Source organism: Colletotrichum paranaense, assembly GCF_030867605.1.
Source record: "Colletotrichum paranaense strain IMI 384185 chromosome Unknown Scaffold_10.1, whole genome shotgun sequence".
In the NCBI taxonomy this organism is placed as follows: domain Eukaryota; kingdom Fungi; phylum Ascomycota; class Sordariomycetes; order Glomerellales; family Glomerellaceae; genus Colletotrichum; species Colletotrichum paranaense.
The window spans coordinates 1,727,416-1,746,301 of NW_026848968.1; the positions used below are offsets into that span (position 1 = coordinate 1,727,416).

At 52.0% G+C, this 18,886-nt stretch overlaps 7 protein-coding genes across 7 annotated transcripts; 3 read left to right on the plus strand and 4 right to left on the minus strand.

The window, feature by feature from the left end:
- Positions 1 to 509: 509 nt before the first annotated feature.
- On the minus strand, positions 510 to 1,730 carry CPAR01_12276 (diaminopropionate ammonia-lyase; the record flags this gene model as incomplete). The annotated part of the gene is made up of 2 exons (XM_060496533.1): positions 510 to 953; positions 999 to 1,730. The coding sequence occupies 2 exons, from the start codon at positions 1,728 to 1,730 to the stop codon at positions 510 to 512; spliced, it is 1,176 nt and encodes a 391-aa protein (XP_060345318.1).
- Positions 1,731 to 2,623: 893 nt separating this feature from the next.
- On the plus strand, positions 2,624 to 4,318 carry CPAR01_12277 (allantoate permease; the record flags this gene model as incomplete). Its single annotated transcript, XM_060496534.1, has 4 exons — positions 2,624 to 2,934; positions 2,988 to 3,092; positions 3,148 to 3,913; positions 3,971 to 4,318. The coding sequence occupies 4 exons, from the start codon at positions 2,624 to 2,626 to the stop codon at positions 4,316 to 4,318; spliced, it is 1,530 nt and encodes a 509-aa protein (XP_060345319.1).
- Positions 4,319 to 5,328: 1,010 nt separating this feature from the next.
- Positions 5,329 to 6,284, minus strand: CPAR01_12278 (uncharacterized protein; the record flags this gene model as incomplete). Its single annotated transcript, XM_060496535.1, has 2 exons — positions 5,329 to 5,762; positions 5,804 to 6,284. 2 exons carry the CDS (start codon positions 6,282 to 6,284, stop codon positions 5,329 to 5,331), a joined length of 915 nt encoding a protein of 304 aa, XP_060345320.1.
- Positions 6,285 to 9,459: 3,175 nt separating this feature from the next.
- CPAR01_12279 (zinc carboxypeptidase) lies at positions 9,460 to 11,102 on the plus strand (the record flags this gene model as incomplete). The annotated part of the gene is made up of 2 exons (XM_060496536.1): positions 9,460 to 9,576; positions 9,645 to 11,102. 2 exons carry the CDS (start codon positions 9,460 to 9,462, stop codon positions 11,100 to 11,102), a joined length of 1,575 nt encoding a protein of 524 aa, XP_060345321.1.
- Positions 11,103 to 11,758: 656 nt separating this feature from the next.
- CPAR01_12280 (glycosyl hydrolase) lies at positions 11,759 to 12,508 on the plus strand (the record flags this gene model as incomplete). The annotated part of the gene is made up of 1 exon (XM_060496537.1): positions 11,759 to 12,508. One exon carries the CDS (start codon positions 11,759 to 11,761, stop codon positions 12,506 to 12,508), a length of 750 nt encoding a protein of 249 aa, XP_060345322.1.
- Positions 12,509 to 12,652: 144 nt separating this feature from the next.
- On the minus strand, positions 12,653 to 14,158 carry CPAR01_12281 (uncharacterized protein; the record flags this gene model as incomplete). The annotated part of the gene is made up of 1 exon (XM_060496538.1): positions 12,653 to 14,158. The coding sequence occupies one exon, from the start codon at positions 14,156 to 14,158 to the stop codon at positions 12,653 to 12,655; it is 1,506 nt and encodes a 501-aa protein (XP_060345323.1).
- A 2,411-nt stretch (positions 14,159 to 16,569) lies between these two features.
- Positions 16,570 to 16,857, minus strand: CPAR01_12282 (uncharacterized protein; the record flags this gene model as incomplete). The annotated part of the gene is made up of 1 exon (XM_060496539.1): positions 16,570 to 16,857. One exon carries the CDS (start codon positions 16,855 to 16,857, stop codon positions 16,570 to 16,572), a length of 288 nt encoding a protein of 95 aa, XP_060345324.1.
- Positions 16,858 to 18,886: the final 2,029 nt, after the last annotated feature.

Here is an 18,886-nt window from a genome sequence, read left to right on the forward strand (position 1 = left end):
CATACTATCTTAGTCGTTTAGTCGGATGGGAGTTGGAATGCTAGATTGAGGTTGCTGCTGCGGCTGTCAATGTCTTCCCAATGAACGCGGTTGCTGGACTGGATGTTAACTTTGACCAAAAGCGAAGCAGATTTGGTAGGGGTTTTGTGCCAATCCACTACTAGTACCATCGTTCAGTCCCCGACCGATTGCGGGGATACCGGGTTTTGGAGACCCTAACAATGATAAGAATAACATTGGCTTCCTAGTTTGGGTGGAAGCCAAATCTTATGTGATGAGATGAGGTGATGGTTTGTTATCCCCTGAGAAGGTACCTGAAGTGAAATATGCTCCTGCAACCTATATTGCTGCCACGACACTACTCAGCTTCGTGTTGCAAAAAACGGCTTGATCTTCTACGGTGCATCCTGATCGCTGATGGCCACTTGCAGCATAACGCAGGACCAGAGACAGACTGCATAAGCTGCCTATTTTCAGAATAGTGCAGTAGTCATTTGATATACTCAATTTCAACCACAGATATCGACGATCAGACGCATGAACATTCTGATGCAGTCAAGATAGTCCGGAATGTCTACTTTCTCATCCGGCCGGGTGTTGTACTTCCCTCCAGGACCACAGACAATACCTTCCATCCCCAAAGTTTTGAACAGGTGGCCAGCGTCGGATCCATAGAAGCAAGTCGGCGCAAGAACCCCTGTTGGCTGCTCGTAGTTGCGAAACTGGCGATAGGCCTTGTTCAGGGCTCTCACTATCTGTGAGTCTCTTGGCACCTCAAAAGCCGGCATTGTAGGCTCAAATCGCTGCTTGACAGTAGCCGACATACCAGCATAATTACCAACTACCGTGTCCACTAATTCGCGAATATCAGCCATGACACCTTCTTGTGTCTGGCCAGGAGCGTAGCGCGCACTTCCAGCAAGCTTGCATACGTCCGCTACTTGGGCAGGTCTCTATTCAACCAAGTCTTTCCCAAGGGCACCATGAACAACGCCCACTGAACATCTGTTGCACTTTTCATGCTCACTGCTCTCGGCTCCACGGAATTTCATACGTGCCATCTGGGGAATCAGCTCACATGCCGCCAGGATCGCATCGGATGCCTCCTCCTTGGCTGACATGTGTCGAGTGACTCCAACAATCTCAATCTCGAAGACCAGAGCTTCCGCGTGCATTGTGACTGCTTGTATATCCGACGGTTCGCAGTTAACAAAACAATCGGCATTGATCTTTCCTTGATCAATGAGGGCCATTGTACCAACGCCTCCCTGAAGCTCACCAACCACATAGGTTAGGACAACATTGCCTCTGGGCCGCCAGCCAGCCTTAAGCAGCGCTTCAACGGCGCAAAAGTACGCGGCACAGCCAGATTTCATGTTACTGACTCCAATGCCGTAGATAAACTCGTTATCAATCTTTCCCTCCCAAGGATCGATCGTCCAACCTTCGGAGACAGGATTTGTGTCTAGATGTCCATTGAAGAGTAGCGTTTTGGGGACTTTGTTGCTCGCTGCTGACACTGAATGGTGGCCCTTCCAGATCCCTATCGCATTTTGACGGCGGCCGTTGTCGAACGGGCAAATAGCCGACTCCAGTCCAATCTTTCTCATTTGCTCGGCCATGAAATCCGTTGCCTCTAGCTCACCATCGGTCTGCGAGTAGCTCTTGATTTGAATGAGCCTTGACAAGAAGGCAAGGCAGTGAGCCTGGTCAATGTCTGGGACCTGCATGATCTGGCGATATGTTTGTGGTTTTGAATTGTATTTACTTGAAGACGGATGACTGATTTACTGATAGGCCCTGAGCTTCGGCCAGCGTTGCATCTAACACAGAAAGTCAATGGCGATCGACAGCGCAAAGAGTGGCGACCACGTTTCGGATGTTGCCCAAAGTCGACTTACTGGACTTATCCTTTACTGAGGACCGAAGAATTGGAATGGGCGCCGGGAATCACTCGGAAGCAGATCGGTGTGCTTGTCCGATCCATGGGTCAAGTTTGTATGGTGCGAAATAGTCAGAGTCTTATCGGCCGCTCGGGCTTCCCCGGCGATCCACATAGAAACGAGGCAAGTGGGGGACGTTGATACAACCCCTACATGCTAAGCTTTTGAGCGGAAAGCCGGGTCCACTGTCTTTGTCTTGGAGATCTTGTCCTTGTCGAAGGCGGGGACGCGATACAAAACCACTCAAGAAGTTTTCCGAGCCGTCGGGATAACAAGATCGGAGCGGTTGCCCGCCGGCAAAGGAAGCCACATCTTATCAGCTACTCCAAGACTCAAAGCTAATGTCCGGCTGACCGGCACATTGTCCACCGCAGGGGAAAAGAAGATAAATGTTTTCCCATTGATTGATAGGTCATCAGTGGCTACCTATATGTACTTGTTGTGGAGACATTCATTCAAGCTTACTCGAAGGTGCCACAATTGATAGCGAAGTCGGCTTTTAGAGGCCGAGCCAGTGCATCTACCATTCTCAAATGTTTGGATGCAGCACGATTATCCATGATTACGGCGGTGCTGCTCTCGACAAGCGTGTTTCTAGCGGAGATATTAGAACACCGAGCCGGATATCGCAAAGAAAGGCCACATAGCTTGTTTTTCATTCTCAAGGTTCGTCCCGGAAAATGAGCGACAACATTGAAGCATCACCGGCAGCGGCTGACACTGCCAGCGGCCATGAGGTCGCTCTCAAAGGGCAAGTCGCTGATGAAGGCTATGATATTTTTGAGGAAGGCATCGCGCAGTCCGTGCCGCAGGATATTGCCAATGCTGTCAGGCGCAAGATTGATCGCCATCTTTTAGCATTGATGTGCTTGCTGTATGGCCTCAACTATGTCGACAAAGTTGCAATGGGATGGGCAGTATTGTTCGACTTCCGCAAAGACCTTGGTCTGGTGGGAGATGAATATTCATGGGCCAGCTCCATGTTTTACTTGTTAGTGATGACGACCAAATCTGTGGATTCAAGAGTAAACTGACCATCTGCAGCGGATACCTTGCCGCGCAATACCCTGCCAACTATATGCTTCAGAGATATAAGACAGTCCGGATTCTCAGCTCTGCCGTGATTATTTGGGGTGTGCTAATGCTTGCGTGAGAATACAGCCCTCCTCAAACATTCATTGTCGTATAACTGACTATCGGAAAGCCATCTTGGCCTGCGAAACTTTGCCGGACTGATGGTAGTCCGCTTCCTCCTCGGTGTAGCTGAATCGGTTGTAACTCCTGGCATTCTGCTGTATACTTCTATCTGGTACACCCGAAAGGAACAGGTCTTGCGTACGATGCTGTGGGCTGCTATGCAAGGGGCATTTTCCATTGTTTGCAGCTTGTTGTCTTTCGGCCTGGGTCATATTACCAACACCGCCTTGAGGCCTTGGATGTACATCTTCCTAGTCTTGGGCATTCTCAGCATCTTGGTAGGCGTCCTCTGGATCATTTTTATGCCGGAAACCCCCAACAAGGCCAAGTTTCTCACACACGAGGAACAAGTCATTGCCGTACAGCGTGTTGCGCAGAACATGACAGGCATCAAAGGGTATGAATGGAAGCACTACCAGATGTGGCATGCAGTAATCGATGTCAAGACTTGGCTGGTACTGTCATTTGTTCTCTTCACTCAACTCCCTAATGGCGGTCTCACATCATTCGGAAGCCTGGTTATCTCAGGGTTCGGCTTTGACGCGTTCCGAACACTGCTCATTGGCCTTCCTTCATCCGTTGTCAGTGCGGGGAGCATGATTGTTTGGGGAACCATTTCAATTAAGTATGGAAATCTCCGAACATGGGGCATGATCATACCTCTGCTACCTGCGATTGCAGGAATCGCGGCTGTCTATGCTACTATGGATACGGGGGCAAACAAGTACGGGCGGGTAGTTGCATACTGGCTGATCAACTCGTATGCTGTAACAGTGAGTCACTGAGCCCTCTTGCAAGCGAAAAACCTCTTACTAACCTGTTTTCACAAGTGGCCATTTGTCTTGACTATTGTCGGTCAAAATGTCGCAGGCCATACCAAGCGGGCATTTACTAACACCATGCTCCTAATGGTCTTCGCTGCTGGAAATATCGCTGGTCCATTCTTTTTCCGCAGTCAAGACGCCCCAAAGTACGTTCTTGCTATTGCGGTAGTTTTGGTCTGTTTCTGCGCGGCACTTTTGACTGCGATCGTCTTACGATTGTACATGGCTTGGCAAAATAGGCGCCGGGATAGCAAGTACGGTAACGTTGATGGGGTCGAGAAGGTTGACGGGATGAGGCTTGGAATGCACGACAAGACAGACTTGGAGAATTTGGATTTCAGATACGTTCTCTGAGATTCGATGGCACGACTCGTAACTTCAGCTACAAAAACAGGGAGGCGTCGATAGTTTCATCTCCCCTCTCAGGCTTCGAAGGTGAGGGCGGAGATTTAACTGAACTGTTGCGCCGGCATGGTGCGAGCTTGAATGACCTGGATTTGGAAAACATCAATCTAGTCCAGAGCGAGAGCAATTGGTCAGATGTCGTTCAAGTTGTGCGAGACGAACTGAGCGATTGCAAACTTCAGATAACGGACTGTGAATTCGAAGGCCAATATCTAGAGATCCCCGACTATTCCTGCGCTGATTCCTCTTCTTTTATTTCTTTCTTGCAAGAAATCCCCCGCGAAGAACTCACCGAGCTTCATGGCAAGTTAGTCAATTTGGAGATTTGAGGGAACCCGATCACTTCCAAGTAGAAGTTGGATAGAGTGTGTATATAAGACTTTTCAACGGTTCGGAACACTGCTTAGTAGAGATGACTGTCGCTGTCCAGTGATGTTTCATTTCTTCTATGAATACAGTCTGCCAATGCACTTACTCATCAAACTCGTGAGAAAGTTCCAAGAACTTCGGAAATATAGGCTGTGGAGGTGGTTCTGATCGTCGTTCGTAATCCTCCATCGTTGAATACAGACCACTATACGCTTTGATGGATACTCCTTGTCTCGCTTTATCAGTGGTAGTGATCAATTGCTGCTATTTGGCCATCTGAGAATGCATTTGAAAATTGAACAGATTATTCTCAGGCATGCTCCAGCCATGCCAGTCTTCGCTTTGTTGATCAGGATCATTGAAGATCTCTTTGGTCAGTGCCAATTCATCATGACCCCTATAGAGCTCCTTGGTCGAGCGTAGATAATCCTTGCTCCATTCGCTTTTTTTAAGGAATTCAAGACCCTCTCCTTTCGCCCGCAGTTCAATCGTCTCCTTAAAGAACTCGCTGTAAGAATGATGTGCGGCTTCCCACTGTTCCTGTGTTGGCCTCATCCCGTCAAAAAGCTCAAGAAAAAGATATTGGTACCTTAGTCTCCAGCTATACATGCGAGTATGACCTGGTGTTTTAGGTCAGGTCGGCGCCATGCCAGCTCGCGCAAGGTGTCCGAATGTGGGCAGTGAGGCCACCAGAAAAGCTCCGGAAGCATTTCGCCGTCGATTTCGCTATCGATGCGGGATAGATCGTCGTTCATGATAAACCGCGCATGGCATGCCTGCCTGATAAGTCTGTTCTCATACTGGCGTGGGAAAAGTTCGTCAACGCATGATTCGAGCCATCGCGCAAATGGTGTGTGATGGTAGGCACCGCAAACAACGGCCATGATCTCATTCGGAACTGCAATTGGCCGTCTGAGGCGAAAGTAACGCTCAATATTGCCGTCCCAGGCAGCCATGAGAATCAAAATGTCCTTGTTGATAGGAGGCAAATCTTCTGGGGGTGGGTGTGAAGCAGAGCGATGTACTCGCCTTGTAATTTTAAGAGACAAGGCCCCGGCGAAGGACAACCGCTGATGTTGGAGTCCTCTTGAATATTGAAGTAGTGAGAGGGCCATTTTTCTAAGTTGGGATTCCTCTCGGGGGGGGGGGGGCCTCCGATAAATGTCAACGGTCGATGAAGTTCCAAGGAGGATCGAACAGCGGTATCCCCATTGAGATAAGCTCCTGGTCGTGGATTTTGTAGATCAACAGATCGTTGGTAATCGTTCATGACAGCATATCTCACAGATTGGCTCATGATATGCTCAAGGATATCGAGTTTGCCGTTATCGCGAGCTTCCTCGGCAATGGAGACATCCGGTAGCAGGTCTAATTCGTTGTATAGCTCCCCATATCCTGCGACGGCGCAAGCTCGTCCAATGTGATAACGCATCTCTGGGTAGCGGTAACAAAGCTTTCGATAGGTCTCCTCGGTAGCAACATCAGGATACCAAATGCAATAAGGTACCACTGCCTGGTACGCCATGTCTGGAATCATGTTGCTCATGATGAGACGTGCGTTGTGGGCTCTGGCGTACCTATCATATATCTTGTAGATATCGGTCACTTCTGACGATTTGGCGAAACTTTCGTGGTGTTGGATGCCGTGAACGAGGAAATCATTGATGTCGCCCCATTACCAAACTCGCAGTGTCTCGCCAGGACCTATGACTCCGTTATGGAGACTTTGATCTTGACGTATCTTGCTAAAAATCAGGACCCGAGCGCCTTCGTAAACATCTTGATGTCAAGGCTCGAGAAGGCCTGAGCCATGATCGACGCAGCAGCAGAGGTGCCATGACGGGTCTCCCTAGTCGCGGTTGAGCGTACATAAGTGGCTGCATTGAGAGGGAAACCATCATTGGGTAGCCGTGAGGACTAAAATTTTGTTCGGTTTCGTGATGTTAAATATCGGCGAAGAGAGGAGGCAACTCTGAACCCTCGTGTCGCGTTTTCTCGTGAGTTGGGTAAGAAAAGAACACGCGACAGATTTTGCCCAACAAAATATTCGTCTCGGTAGAGTCGGATATCGCGGCCTGGACGGGGTGCTGTGCCGCAGGTCTAACTTCAAAACCAAAAAGCCCAGCGCCCTACTCGGATAGGCCCCCTCAATTAGGCACGTCGTATGAACCTGGCCAGATATTCAAGGCGTCAAGAATTTGTGCATCCGGTTGTACCACGATGCGAGAAGTAAGCCCCTATCAAAATGCTACGTAAAGCTCCGCCTCCAAGGCTCGACGAAGAGGAAAGAATACAAGGTCCCACTGCTAAACTCAAACGCAAGTGATGCAGAGGGTAAGAACTCTCGACTATCGCCGATGACCCCGACTGCCTTTATGACAGTTGCGATACCATGAACATTTCTCGTAAAATGACACGGTAGTCTGCCCTTCTAATGCCAGCGGGATGTGCCAGGATATATGGACAGGACTGGGTTTTGTCTTATCCTGGGCTAGCATTCGACGGGTAACAAACAGACTTTTGTATCATATATGACGCATCGTTTCACTTAAGATTCTTCAGTAATTTGTGAACAAGGCTTTGAAAGGTAAAATTGTAACCCCGAGCATGCCCGACTCCGCGATGGATGAGATTCACGACCTGCCCATAGCCTCAGCCCTTTATAGCCCAGGCCGTACAAAGTTCGTCAGCACACTGCTGGATCCCACCAAGGTTTTAGATCATGATTGGTATGCTGTTCCATCCGTGTGGCACTGCTACAAAGGTAAGTCATTAAAAACCTCAATAGTTGTTGGAAAGCTGCACCGCAGCCTTTAACATATCAGCAAGGATGAAGATGCTACTCATCGAGGTTCCAGGCTGAGGCTGAAGTAGGTGGATAACTAGGCCGCCGCCTGACATTCAGGAGCGAGTTGAACCAGATTCAGCCAAGACATGGGAACGGAACTGTCGAGCAAGACAATGGTCTTTTTAGTCGTCCGCAACTGAAGGTACATAGTTACAGGAAGCACCGAGAGACACGTTCGTGTTTGGCGTCAACATCGGCTTCAACTCCAAATATACAAAGCATATGTAACGTGTAATCATAATGCTATATTCCGGCCAATTCCAATGCACAAATTTTCCCAGTAATGACTTCCAGGCTGCGACTTCGACATCTGAAAACACAACAGAGCTCGCCTGCGGCCGTGACTTCTTGGATCTTCATAATTCCGAGCAGGCTGGCATCAGATGATGCGTGGGCGTTGTGACCATATTGCACTTGCTAGGACCACCGAAAACCCCAGTCAGCCATCTCCGTGGCCCGGGTGACTGTTCTCCTCGTGGCTCATCCTGCTGAAGTAAAGGTTCGACACTGCCTAAGGAGACATAGGCGACCAAGTGTAGCCCTGTGAGAAAAGTAGAATCACCCGATTGCGTTGACGGTATGGAAAATCTGCATCTCAATTAAGTGCGAATAATAATGCTTCATACCGATGAGACACGTACTGAAGGATGTGTGGGAAAGCATTGATGGTTGATAAAACAGCCTCGTGAAGTTCAAGATGCTGCAGGGGTTTTGCCTCTCACCAGTGCATGCCAAGTATGATACCCTGGAATGCAAAGCAGAAGGGCTCATCTCATACATCGCTTACTCACAGCATCACCGCAAGTTGAGCTTATGGTTCGGCTAGACGAGTGAAAGCTGCCATTGATATTGACCATTAATTCAGGTGCAGAACCGGCTCTTAGACTTTCACGCAATGATGCTCAGACGCATATCAAGGCTTGTAGGCGGCAGGTCAACAGCCTTACAATCTTTGCAGGGCATCTCAAACTCACTGCGTGTATGTTTTCGATAGTCTAGGTTCAATAGCCGCGTTCCCATTGGGCGGTAGATGACTTGTACGGAGAGAAAACGGCAGTGCCCGTATCGCTGCCGCGGCCGACACGAGCACGGGCAGACCAAGCAACCCATCCTCTCGAATTTGGAGGAACGAAGCCAAGATATGATTGGGCAGGTTAACCATCAGGGCGGACCGCCTTGAGCCGCTAATCTCCGGGGGTTACATTGACCTGCTGGATCGGGCCAAAATCCCCCGCGAGTGATGGCCCTTCCGCTCCCGGGACTCAAAGGTCAAGACCCTGCTCTGTCCGAACCCAGGATCTCTAATGTTTCTACGGATACAAAGAATCAGCGAAAAATATTAAGTAGCCGGGTCCCGGATCCACAATCCACTTTTCAAGGTTGTACCGGTGTGATTGATCCGTACAGACGAGCGGGAACCAAGCGAATCATCCATCTCCAAAGAGCCGAAGACTCCAAGCACAAGCTCCCTGCTTGAGTCGTGTCTTGGTCTTCTGCAAAAGGACCTTGCCAAGATTTGTAAGGCACTTAATGAGTCCACCGGCGCAGAAAGAATATCTGCGCAGAGCAATCTGAACTGACCAATCCTAGGGTGCGATTTGAACTGTTGCTGCCCATGGTCGAGGGTGGAAGGCAGATGGTTTTTGCAGCACTGGATCGATGGGTCCTTCATCACAAGAAAGTTAAGTGTAAGTGGTTTCTCTGATTGCCAGCTTCCCTGTTCAGCTCACTCTTAGATTCCTCAATTTGTACTGACTGGCATCAACTTGTCAAGCTCCAATGAGCTTATCTCCCAACCTGTCGAGCCAGTGCGCTCACGCCTGCTCCTGGATACGAAGCGGAGGCAGGACATCGACGGAGAGAGAGGACCACCATGAAGCAAGCTGCAGGCTGCAGGCCACGAGGCGGGGATGCCAAGTCCAACCCCAGGACCCCAGTGGCCAACGTCTTCGCGGTCATCATTGTGCAGCAGCCGTATGCTTACAGCATGGTTCGGGCGAAGCAGGGCAAACGAGGATGAGAATGACCCCTTGGCACTTCTGTCATATATGATGCCAGTGCCAATCACCCTCATGGACGACGCAACTCGACGTTCTTGGCCTTCCCCTGCTCCTCATCGACGGCCATCCTTCACCTAGAGCCCGCTTGCTCGTGTTGAACGACATCATCATGAAGACCACACAGGCCTGCGCTCTCCTATCGCTCGCCCTTCTGGGTGAAGCCTGTCTTCTCCCCGGAGAAGCCTCCGGCGGCCGCATTGCCCGCCGCCAAAACGCGAGCCCCAACAACACGGGTATCGCCATCGGCACAGGCGACCGCTTTGACGGCGGCAAGAAAGTCCCCCGTGGCGTCGGCACCCAGCCCGCCGGCACGAATCTCACCTCCCTCCTCAACGTCAACGAGATCAAGAGCGCCGTCAAGGGCCTCGTCCAGGAGTATGACCTTGAGTACTTTGAGTCGCCGTACAAGACGTATGAGAATGCCTCTTTCTTCGGTGCCAAGATCGGTGGCGAAGACGGAAACTGCAGCAATGCGCACCACGTGTACTTCAACGCCGCCATTCATGCCCGCGAGCGCGGCTCATCGGATAACATCATTTACTTCATCTCCGACCTCCTATACGCGAACAAGCACGGCGAAGGCTTGACGTATGGCGGTCGGGTGTACACCAATGACGACGTAAAGCGTGCCCTGTCAACCGGTATTGTCTTCACGCCGTTGAGCAACCCTGACGGCGTGGCATATGACCAAGCCACACACAGCTGCTGGCGTAAGAATCGCAACCCGGCCGCCTCGGGGGGCAATCCGGAGGCCATTGGCATCGACCTGAACCGCAATTTCGACTTTCTCTTTGACTTCCCCAAGAGTTTCGCGCCCAGCGTCGGGCCCAACGTCGCTTCGGAAGACCCGACTGAACAGACTTACCACGGCGCTGCGGCGTTCTCGGAACCCGAGTCAAAAAGCATCAAGTGGGTGATGGACCAGCACAAAAACGTCAAGTGGTTCCTCGACATCCATAGCTACATCGGCGTTGTCCTGTACAACTGGGGCAGCGACGAGAACCAGTTGCGCCAGCCGTACATGAACTTCATGAACGAGTCGTACGATGCCGTCCGCGGTCTGATGCCGGATACGCCGTCCAACAATGGCGTCTACGGCGAGTACATCCCCAGCAACGACTGGTCGGAGAAGGTCTTCGCTGCAATGCGAATGGGTAACGCCATGGACGCCGCCACCGGCCGCCACTACCAGGTTGAGCAGAGCTCATACCTGTACCCAACTTCGGGTTCAAGTGATGACTACGCCTACTCGCGTCACTTGACGGACCACTCGCTCAGTAAGATGCACGGATTCGTGGTTGAATTTGGCTTTGGTAATGATGAGGTGGACTGCCCCTTCTACCCAACGCCCAGCCAGTACAACTTGAACCTGCTAGAGACAAATGCTGGCTTCATGGAGTACCTGCTCGCCGCGGCTGATCTTGGCGTTGGCGAACCGGCTTCCTGTGCAGCATGAGTACACCGGCTTTGCGGAAATGTAAGAGGGAGGGGGAAATCAGCGGCGTGGACTCCCACTTTGACTCTATGGTGGACAGGATGTTGACCATCATCCGGAGACGGAAAGAGTCTTGGAGCACATTCCGAGACATTTGTCAGGATGACGAGTTTGTTGATTAGAAATACACAAATGTCCTGAAAATGAGCATCTACAAAATAATAAGTAAATCTTGTCGAATCCCTGTGTGTCGGTTAAACGCCGAAGAATCTCTCCACCTCGCATTTCTCATAATTCTAGTCTACTGATATCGGACACCTACTTTGCCCCTGACCGCATCGACGACACAGGCACCTAACTTCGATTCTGGCTAGAATACCGAGGAAGACTCCATTTGAGGCAATTGGAGATGAGTTTAGCATTTATCAGAGGCAAAAATCAAAAGAACGATTGCTATGACCGCGGCAGGGCTCGAACCTGCGACCTTCTCGGGATCTTGTGCACATAGATGTGAACGAGAAATCATGACCACTAGAACACACAGCCGGTGATTGAGAAGTGTCGAAGATGTTGGGGGCTAAGGAGCGTCAGCCGGAAAAGACCCCACCAACCCCGCCAAACCACACCCCACCATCATCACGATCCTCCTCTGACGACACTAGTCACCTCAATCAACAATGACGCCCAACTCGAAGCCGACAAGACAGCCTTTCCGCGTTTTGGCTTTCAGCAAGACCTCTGGCTATCGACATGATTGCATCTCAGCTGCTGTCTCTGCCGTGAAGGCCCTGGGCGAGCGCACGGGGCTCTTCACCGTCGATCGCAGCGAGGACGCCGAGGCCTCCATCAATCCTCGATCCCTAGCAACGTACGCGACTGTCGTGTTCCTTCACTGCACGGGAACGTTCCTCAATGTTGAACAACTCTCAGCTTTGAAAGGCCACGTGAACTCGGGCGGCGGATTCGTGGGGGTGCACGCCGCCGCCTCGGGATTGAGGGAGGATGAGTGGTATGGCAAGCTGGTCGGCGCCCATTTTGACCAGCATCCGCCGCCCGAGGAGGGCACCTGTGTCATTGAAGATCCGGGGCATTTCATAATGCGCCGTGGAGGCGGAAACCATCCGGCGGAGGCGTGCGACGATGTTCGGAAACAGTGGACGGACGAGTGGTATAACTTTCTGTCGCATCCTAGGGACAACGATAACCTCCACATCCTAGCTCGGGGCGATCCGACAAGCTTCAATGGCGGTTCCATGGGGGACGATCACCCGCTCGTATGGTGTCAAGAGTTCGAAAGTGGAAGATCGTTCTATACGGCTCTGGGCCACTATGAAGAGGCGTACGAGGACGAATGGTTCGTTGGACAGATTCTCAGGGCCATTCTCTGGACTGCTCGTCATGAAGATGAAATGATCCCCACCGTATGATGCTCTAATAGTGAGACGGAGGAGACACGCTTGGCACTGTTGGTCATGAATCAGTAAACATTACAGGGCGCGGGTATCTAAAGTAGGATTCTAAAGACGAGGCAGAATTAGAGGCACACACATTGTATGCAAACACGCGACTGACTAGCCCATCGTCCCGTCGCCGGGCTCGCCGCTAAATCGGACCTCGATCCTAGACTCGAGAGATTCCGACCAGATGTCAGACTGAAAGTCTGGTATATGAAGCAGGATGCCCAGTTCCTGACTCGTGTACCAACTGGCCCGGTCCAGGTTGCCTGAGCCCAGCAAGAGGAACTCCTTGTCAACGAGCGTCATCTTCAAGTGCGACACGACAGGCTCCTCTGGATCCCGCACCGCCGTCGCCTGCAGGTTCGGGCGGTAGTAGTAGATGTCGAGGCGGCCTGGCCGTTGCAAATGCGACTCGGCGTCTACCGATCGTTTCCGGCTCCACTCTGCGCAGGCTTGGGCGTATCGCTTGACGAGCGAATTGAGGGTCCATTCCGTCGTGGTGCAAGCCGTGACGAGTTGTTCGATTAACATCATGTTCTTGCTTGTTCTGATGCGGACGCTGACACCGCGACGAAGTGCGTCGAGGAGTGCATCGACGACTGCTCGGCAAGTCAGGTTCGGCGTCACGATATCAATGTCGGTTCGGGCACAAGCGAACAAAGAAAGCAGAGCCGCATTGAGAGGTGTGGTAGGAGCGGTAGTGCGCCGCCAAACAGGAACGAAGCGGAAGCCCGGGTACCAGTGATGAGATGAGGGTAAGATCAGAGTCGGACAGGGCGGGAGACTTGCGAGGCTAAGCCGTCGATACGCGGTCTCTTCGTCCGAAGGTGGACCGCGAGATGGAACAGTTCGGCCAGTGTCTTGATCGACTTGACCGAGCCCCTGGTTCGCCTCACGACCACCGTCATCTTGGTCGTCGGGGATCTCTCGCGCGCCAGCGGCGGGCTCCCAGACATTGGTGTAGAATTTGACGAGTTGAGCAACGGCTGCACCCTCGAACCCAATACAGCCTTCGAACCACGTCTCCCAGCTCACGTTACAGCTGGGCATCCAAGCGCGCTGGCGGTCGACAATGACAAACTTTGGATGCATGACGCTGAAGGGCAAGAAAAATAGGCTCTTGACGGTGAGATCGATGCGGGCCGCCCTGAGGATGCTGTCTGGGGGCAATCCGAGCTTTGGCCACGCTGAGGTTGGGTACGCGTATCCGTCTCGCGACCACGGATGGAATATCTTCTGGAAGAAGCTGCGCGACGAAAAACAGATGCGGACGCGTAATGGGGTGACGGCATCTTGGCCGGTCGTTTCGATGGCTTCTCTGCGTCGCTCGGCAAGGAGTTCCAGGGTTTCTTTGATGGCACTCAAGGTATCGGACGGAGCCCAGAAGCACGTAACCAAAATCACCTCGTGTTTCGCAACAAGTATAGCCGGGAGAAGAGCGTTTCTGTAGATGCTGACGCCGTTGCCGACGGTGAGAGACTTGGGGCTACATGTTGTCACCAAGCTCTCGGGATGAGAAACGTGGTAGTTTGGGAAGTCGTTGAGCTGCTCCCCACGACTCGATTTCAGAGAGTGAATCCAATGGTCGAGAAAGGCCGAGGGGAAAGAGTGTGATGTCATTTCCGGCTTGGTGATTGGCAGTGAGGCTGAAGGTTGGGGTTTGTGAGCATCAGGGGTGCAGGTTCTAACTTCCGAGCTCTCGAATCACATACGACGTTGGATGGATGACTGATGATAGAGGCAACTGGACTGAAGGCCAAAATGTCGTCATGCCACTACAGTGGAGGAGGATCCCTTCGTCACTAAGAGTTACCACAGTGCTGCCGCCTCTTTGTTGTAGGTATCTTGTCGCCGCAGGCTTCACAGGCTCGTAGCAAACGTATACGGTATAGCTAGTGAAAGACGCGGCTGTCAGTGGCGTGTTTGGGATGGTAGACGCGCTAAGATGTGAGTGCTGCGATACGCCTGAGGTCAAAATGGCATGGGCCTCCGTGGCCTCGTCATTGGGGAATCGTTTATGCCACTCGTGAGTTTCCAAACATCAGCGCAGGGCAGATGGAATGGCGTGGAGAAGGGTTAGGCATGGGACTCTCTGCCGGACCGCCGGCCTGATCCCAGCAGCAGTGGACCAAAATTGTCGAAAGATTGAGGCGCAGTCGCGGGAAACTTCAGCGATGCAGCGAGTCTCCCAGTGCGTGATGACTGAGACGGTGAGACTGTACTGGCTTTGGCGCTGGCACTGGGTCACTGCCCAGTGCCTACTGGCAGACAGACGGGCGCCCCATGTTGCTGCATTGTTTGGTGTCCCGTCGGTGACAGAGGCCGGGCGCCGATGGTAAGGTCAGGCTGGGAATTACGTTGGCACTGCTTGAAAGTTGCGAGTGGAGGGATCTGCAGCGCTAATACGAGCACAGAGAGCGACATGTCCCAGACAGACGATCCGCTAAGCGGCAATGCATGAGATAAAGCACCCCCAGAGTTCCAGTCGACGGCGAGCCCAGGGATCTATCACCTGGGAACGATTGGTGACGGTACTGAAACGGTCGCCATCAGAACGGCCAAGTTAAAACGGAGAAAGCATCTCAATTCCCATACAATCGACGTGGTCTCGAAGTCAATCAACGAAAGACAATGAAACAACAGTTGGGCAGTAGGCTATCTCGAATATCTACATGCTTCGACACCGAGGCATCTGATATCGGATCGGGATAGTTCATGCATGTGGTTGTGGATTGTTAGTAGGCTAGTGATGCTGTTGAACCACTGCCGTCCGTCAATGTATTGAGCTTCATCGGCAATGAGATTGAAAGACATTCAGTCGTCGGGGTCAGAAACACTGTGAGAGACTGATTCGTCAAAACGCATAATGCACATGGCTTGGGTGGTTGGCAATTTCCTCTACACGGTAGGTACGACAACAGGGACAGCCCGGGATCATCCCCCGTGAACAGCTGTCCAGCTCGTGTCAAGTGATCTAGGGCGAGAACAAAGTTTGGACAAGGCCCGGTGTAAATCAAAGGAAGACGTGGACAGATGGTCGGCGTAGGCGGTTTGAAGCAACATGGAAACGGCGTCTTGGATGGTGTCAGCCCAATCCTTCACATGAGGCGAGGCAACAACGCTGAGCACGGCCGAATGATCCAATGCGGCGACACAAGCGCCAAGAGTAGAAGGAGAAGGGCAGCTTGTCAGGACCATGCACTTGCTGTCATCGATTTCATCTTGAGAGCGTTGTCCTTTCATTCGTGAGACCACAGAGCCGCATCCGCGGGGGGGATGACCAATGGGCAGAGTGTGGGGTTCGGCTTGCACTTGAAGGCCGTGGTAACTTTATGATGCACATCTGCCGGGCAGACTGCGACGTGTCGAGGGTAGGTAGGGATACTTGCGCATGTTGCTCGCTGCGTGGGCTACTCGAGTCGATCACATGAGGTCGAGTTATCCTCAAGCAATCAATGGCCATCTGCCATCTGCAATATTCGTATGGATGAGTCGAACGGTGCCACTCCCTCCTGTGTATCAAGTCATATCGAGTAAGGAAGGTAGTTTAATGTGAGGCCAGCGTCAACCTTCCGAGAGTGACACAAGGCACTACAAATGGTACCTAGAGAGCTTTGAAAAACTGTTGAGTGAGTGTGAAGCGGATAATATCGGAGGCGAGAGCTGGCTTTTCAAATTCCTGCCGCAATGCGTACTGCCTAACGCTGAATTTTAGTCGCAATGGTGAGCCAGAGTCAAGCCCTCTCCAGCTTGACCTAGGAAGCTCAGGAATTGTCTAGTCTGTCGATTCCAAACTTCCATCTAGCGTGTCTTAAGCCACCGTCACTTGTGATCTTTTGACTATGTTGGACAAAATACGGACACGGCGAAAGCGGAAGCCAGGGAAAAAGAGGAAGCTGAGCCCGGACAAGACCTCCGATGTGTCCGCTTGTTTGCCAGTTGGACCCTCATCGTAGCGCTGCAGAAAACAGTGGATCTCCAAGGGAGGAACAGGAGACTGGTGTGGTCCCACCCAGTCCCCAACGACCCCGTCACGCCCGTCTCGATTTAGCACAGCCTTTACTCCGTGTGGGTGGTGGCACGGTGTGTGGATGAGATCTTGGTCGTGTTCCTGGATCCCAGCTCACTGATGGTGTGGACAGCGGGACATCTTGAGACTGACTGGCTGGCAGGTCACTGGTCTCAAACCAGTAGGGGAGAGGAGCGACAAGCGGGGCGGATGATTGGACGGACGCAACAAGCGGCGCGAAAGAAAAGCCAGCGCTAGGGTTGGCCAGCACTTTTGACGGAAGAGCGCGGGATATACGTAGATAGCGCATTATTTGTATGAGTGGTGTTGAATCGACGTGTCCCGCGACACGATGCCGAAAATGTGGTCAACGCGGCAGCCCATCAAAGACCGGAAGAGACCCCAATTGTAACGGCAAGTGTGTGAGACTGTGAGGAGTGGTGCCGGCCCACGAGGGACGGAGATGTGGGCTCTGGAGAAAGGTATGGAGAAACCAAACATGTCGGGAAACGGCAAAGGCGTTTTTTGTAGATACCATTGGCCCAACGGCTTGGTCTCGACTGGCATCGGCCCAGGCTTGAGGCAGGAATCAAGAAGGGCGGCTTGGACGGTTATAATTCGTTGACATTATTCCTGGGGCGCTCCGGGGAGGCTTCTGAGATCGGCTACCTTACGTATCCGTAGGTATGTAGTCGATTGCAGCAGGCTCGATGAAATAGTTGACGGATAGCCAATGGCAATTGTCCCCTGAAATGTCGAATGGGTGGTGTGACTGGGTTCATCTGGCAATATGGGCGCTTCCTGGGCCGATGAGGGGACGGAAAAATTCACCAGATAGAGAATTTCGCAGGCAATATGGCATCTTGCATCTTGGTCGACACCGAGTCCGAGTCGTTGACAAACAATTCCAGAGACAAGAGTGGCAAGATGCTGCCGGTTTGAGGCACGTGGCTTGCCCGGTCCAGACCCTTTTCCTCCTGCCTCGCAGTCACAATGGATCGTTCTTGCCTGCCCCGATACTGTGACGTTGTCTCGGGAAGCAATTGGGCTGAGCGAACCGGCAGGAAGGACGATACCGTAAAAGGGCCGCACCTGCCTCTAGCCTGCCTGCCTGGCTGATCATGCTCTTTCACAGCTTGTCCAGAGTTGACAGTGAGGTGAGTTCCTTCCATATAACCCTAAGGTATACCTATATCGAGGAAGGCAAGCACGTAGGTAGGGTACCTCAGGTACTTACTTGTCAGCCCCTCCTCCCTCGAATTTCATGCCTCCACTGGCCAAGTTGGTGAGAGTGACACGCAATTCGAGACCTCCCCACATTGGACCCCCCTTGACTCCCTTCATATCAAACCAATGGCTCTTGGAGTTTAGGACTTTGGTGAGGGGGACTATTACGGAGCAGAAAGATACTTGATTGCACCGTCCCACGAGTTACCTAGGTAGACTATCGTAAATATCCATACGGATAAATCATAATTGCCTCCACCACCTCGTGCCGCACTGCAGCCAGCTGCAATCGCTCTCCCCGCCGGGCTCCATTACCAGGTAAGGTAGCGTGCAACAGGAATGCGATTGGGACAGATTGATACTGAACTGCAGATTCGAGGGTGCGGGTTGCAGGTGCCAACCAGCCTGGCGGTGGCTAACGCCATCTCCAGGTCTCCAACAGCCAACAAACCGCCGAGAAAACCTGCAATCCTGTGGTTCGAAGACGGGGTGTGCATTAGTGAATGCACTTGCCACGATCCAGGCCCTGCTCTACTAGGTATGGTAGCCTTGGTAGTACTCGACTGCTCGTGCTACCTTGATCTGTCCCAATCCAGCAAGGTTGCTGCAGAAGTGAGAAAACACTTTCTATGCTCGATGTGCAGATTACTCCGGCCAAGCTATTTTCATTTCTAACACGACTGGTGAACCATTGTCAAAAGGCAAGTACATCTCAAAGGCACGTTTCCTTGGCTGCAAAAGTCTCGTGTCTAGGTAGCCTTCCCAACTTCACTTCCGCATGGCCATGGTCTGGTCACTCTGGAAGGTACCTAGGTACGTATCGATGATACCCCGCCTCAAATCTCTTTCCATTCTCGAACCTGAGATAGTGGGGCCACTTCCCACCCGACCCACTCGCCCCTCGGCGGTTGAGTGTGGTCCCTTCCATTTCGAATTTCTGGTCCACCCTTGCAACCATAATCCCCAGCGGTTTACCATGTTTTTTCGTGTCCCGAATTCCCAGTCGCAAGGAACGTACGGAGCATGCATGGCTGAATGGGAAAGGGACTGAACAACTGGGAGACGAGTACTTATTATACGGATACTTAACAGGTAGTCGTGGCAATGTGCTG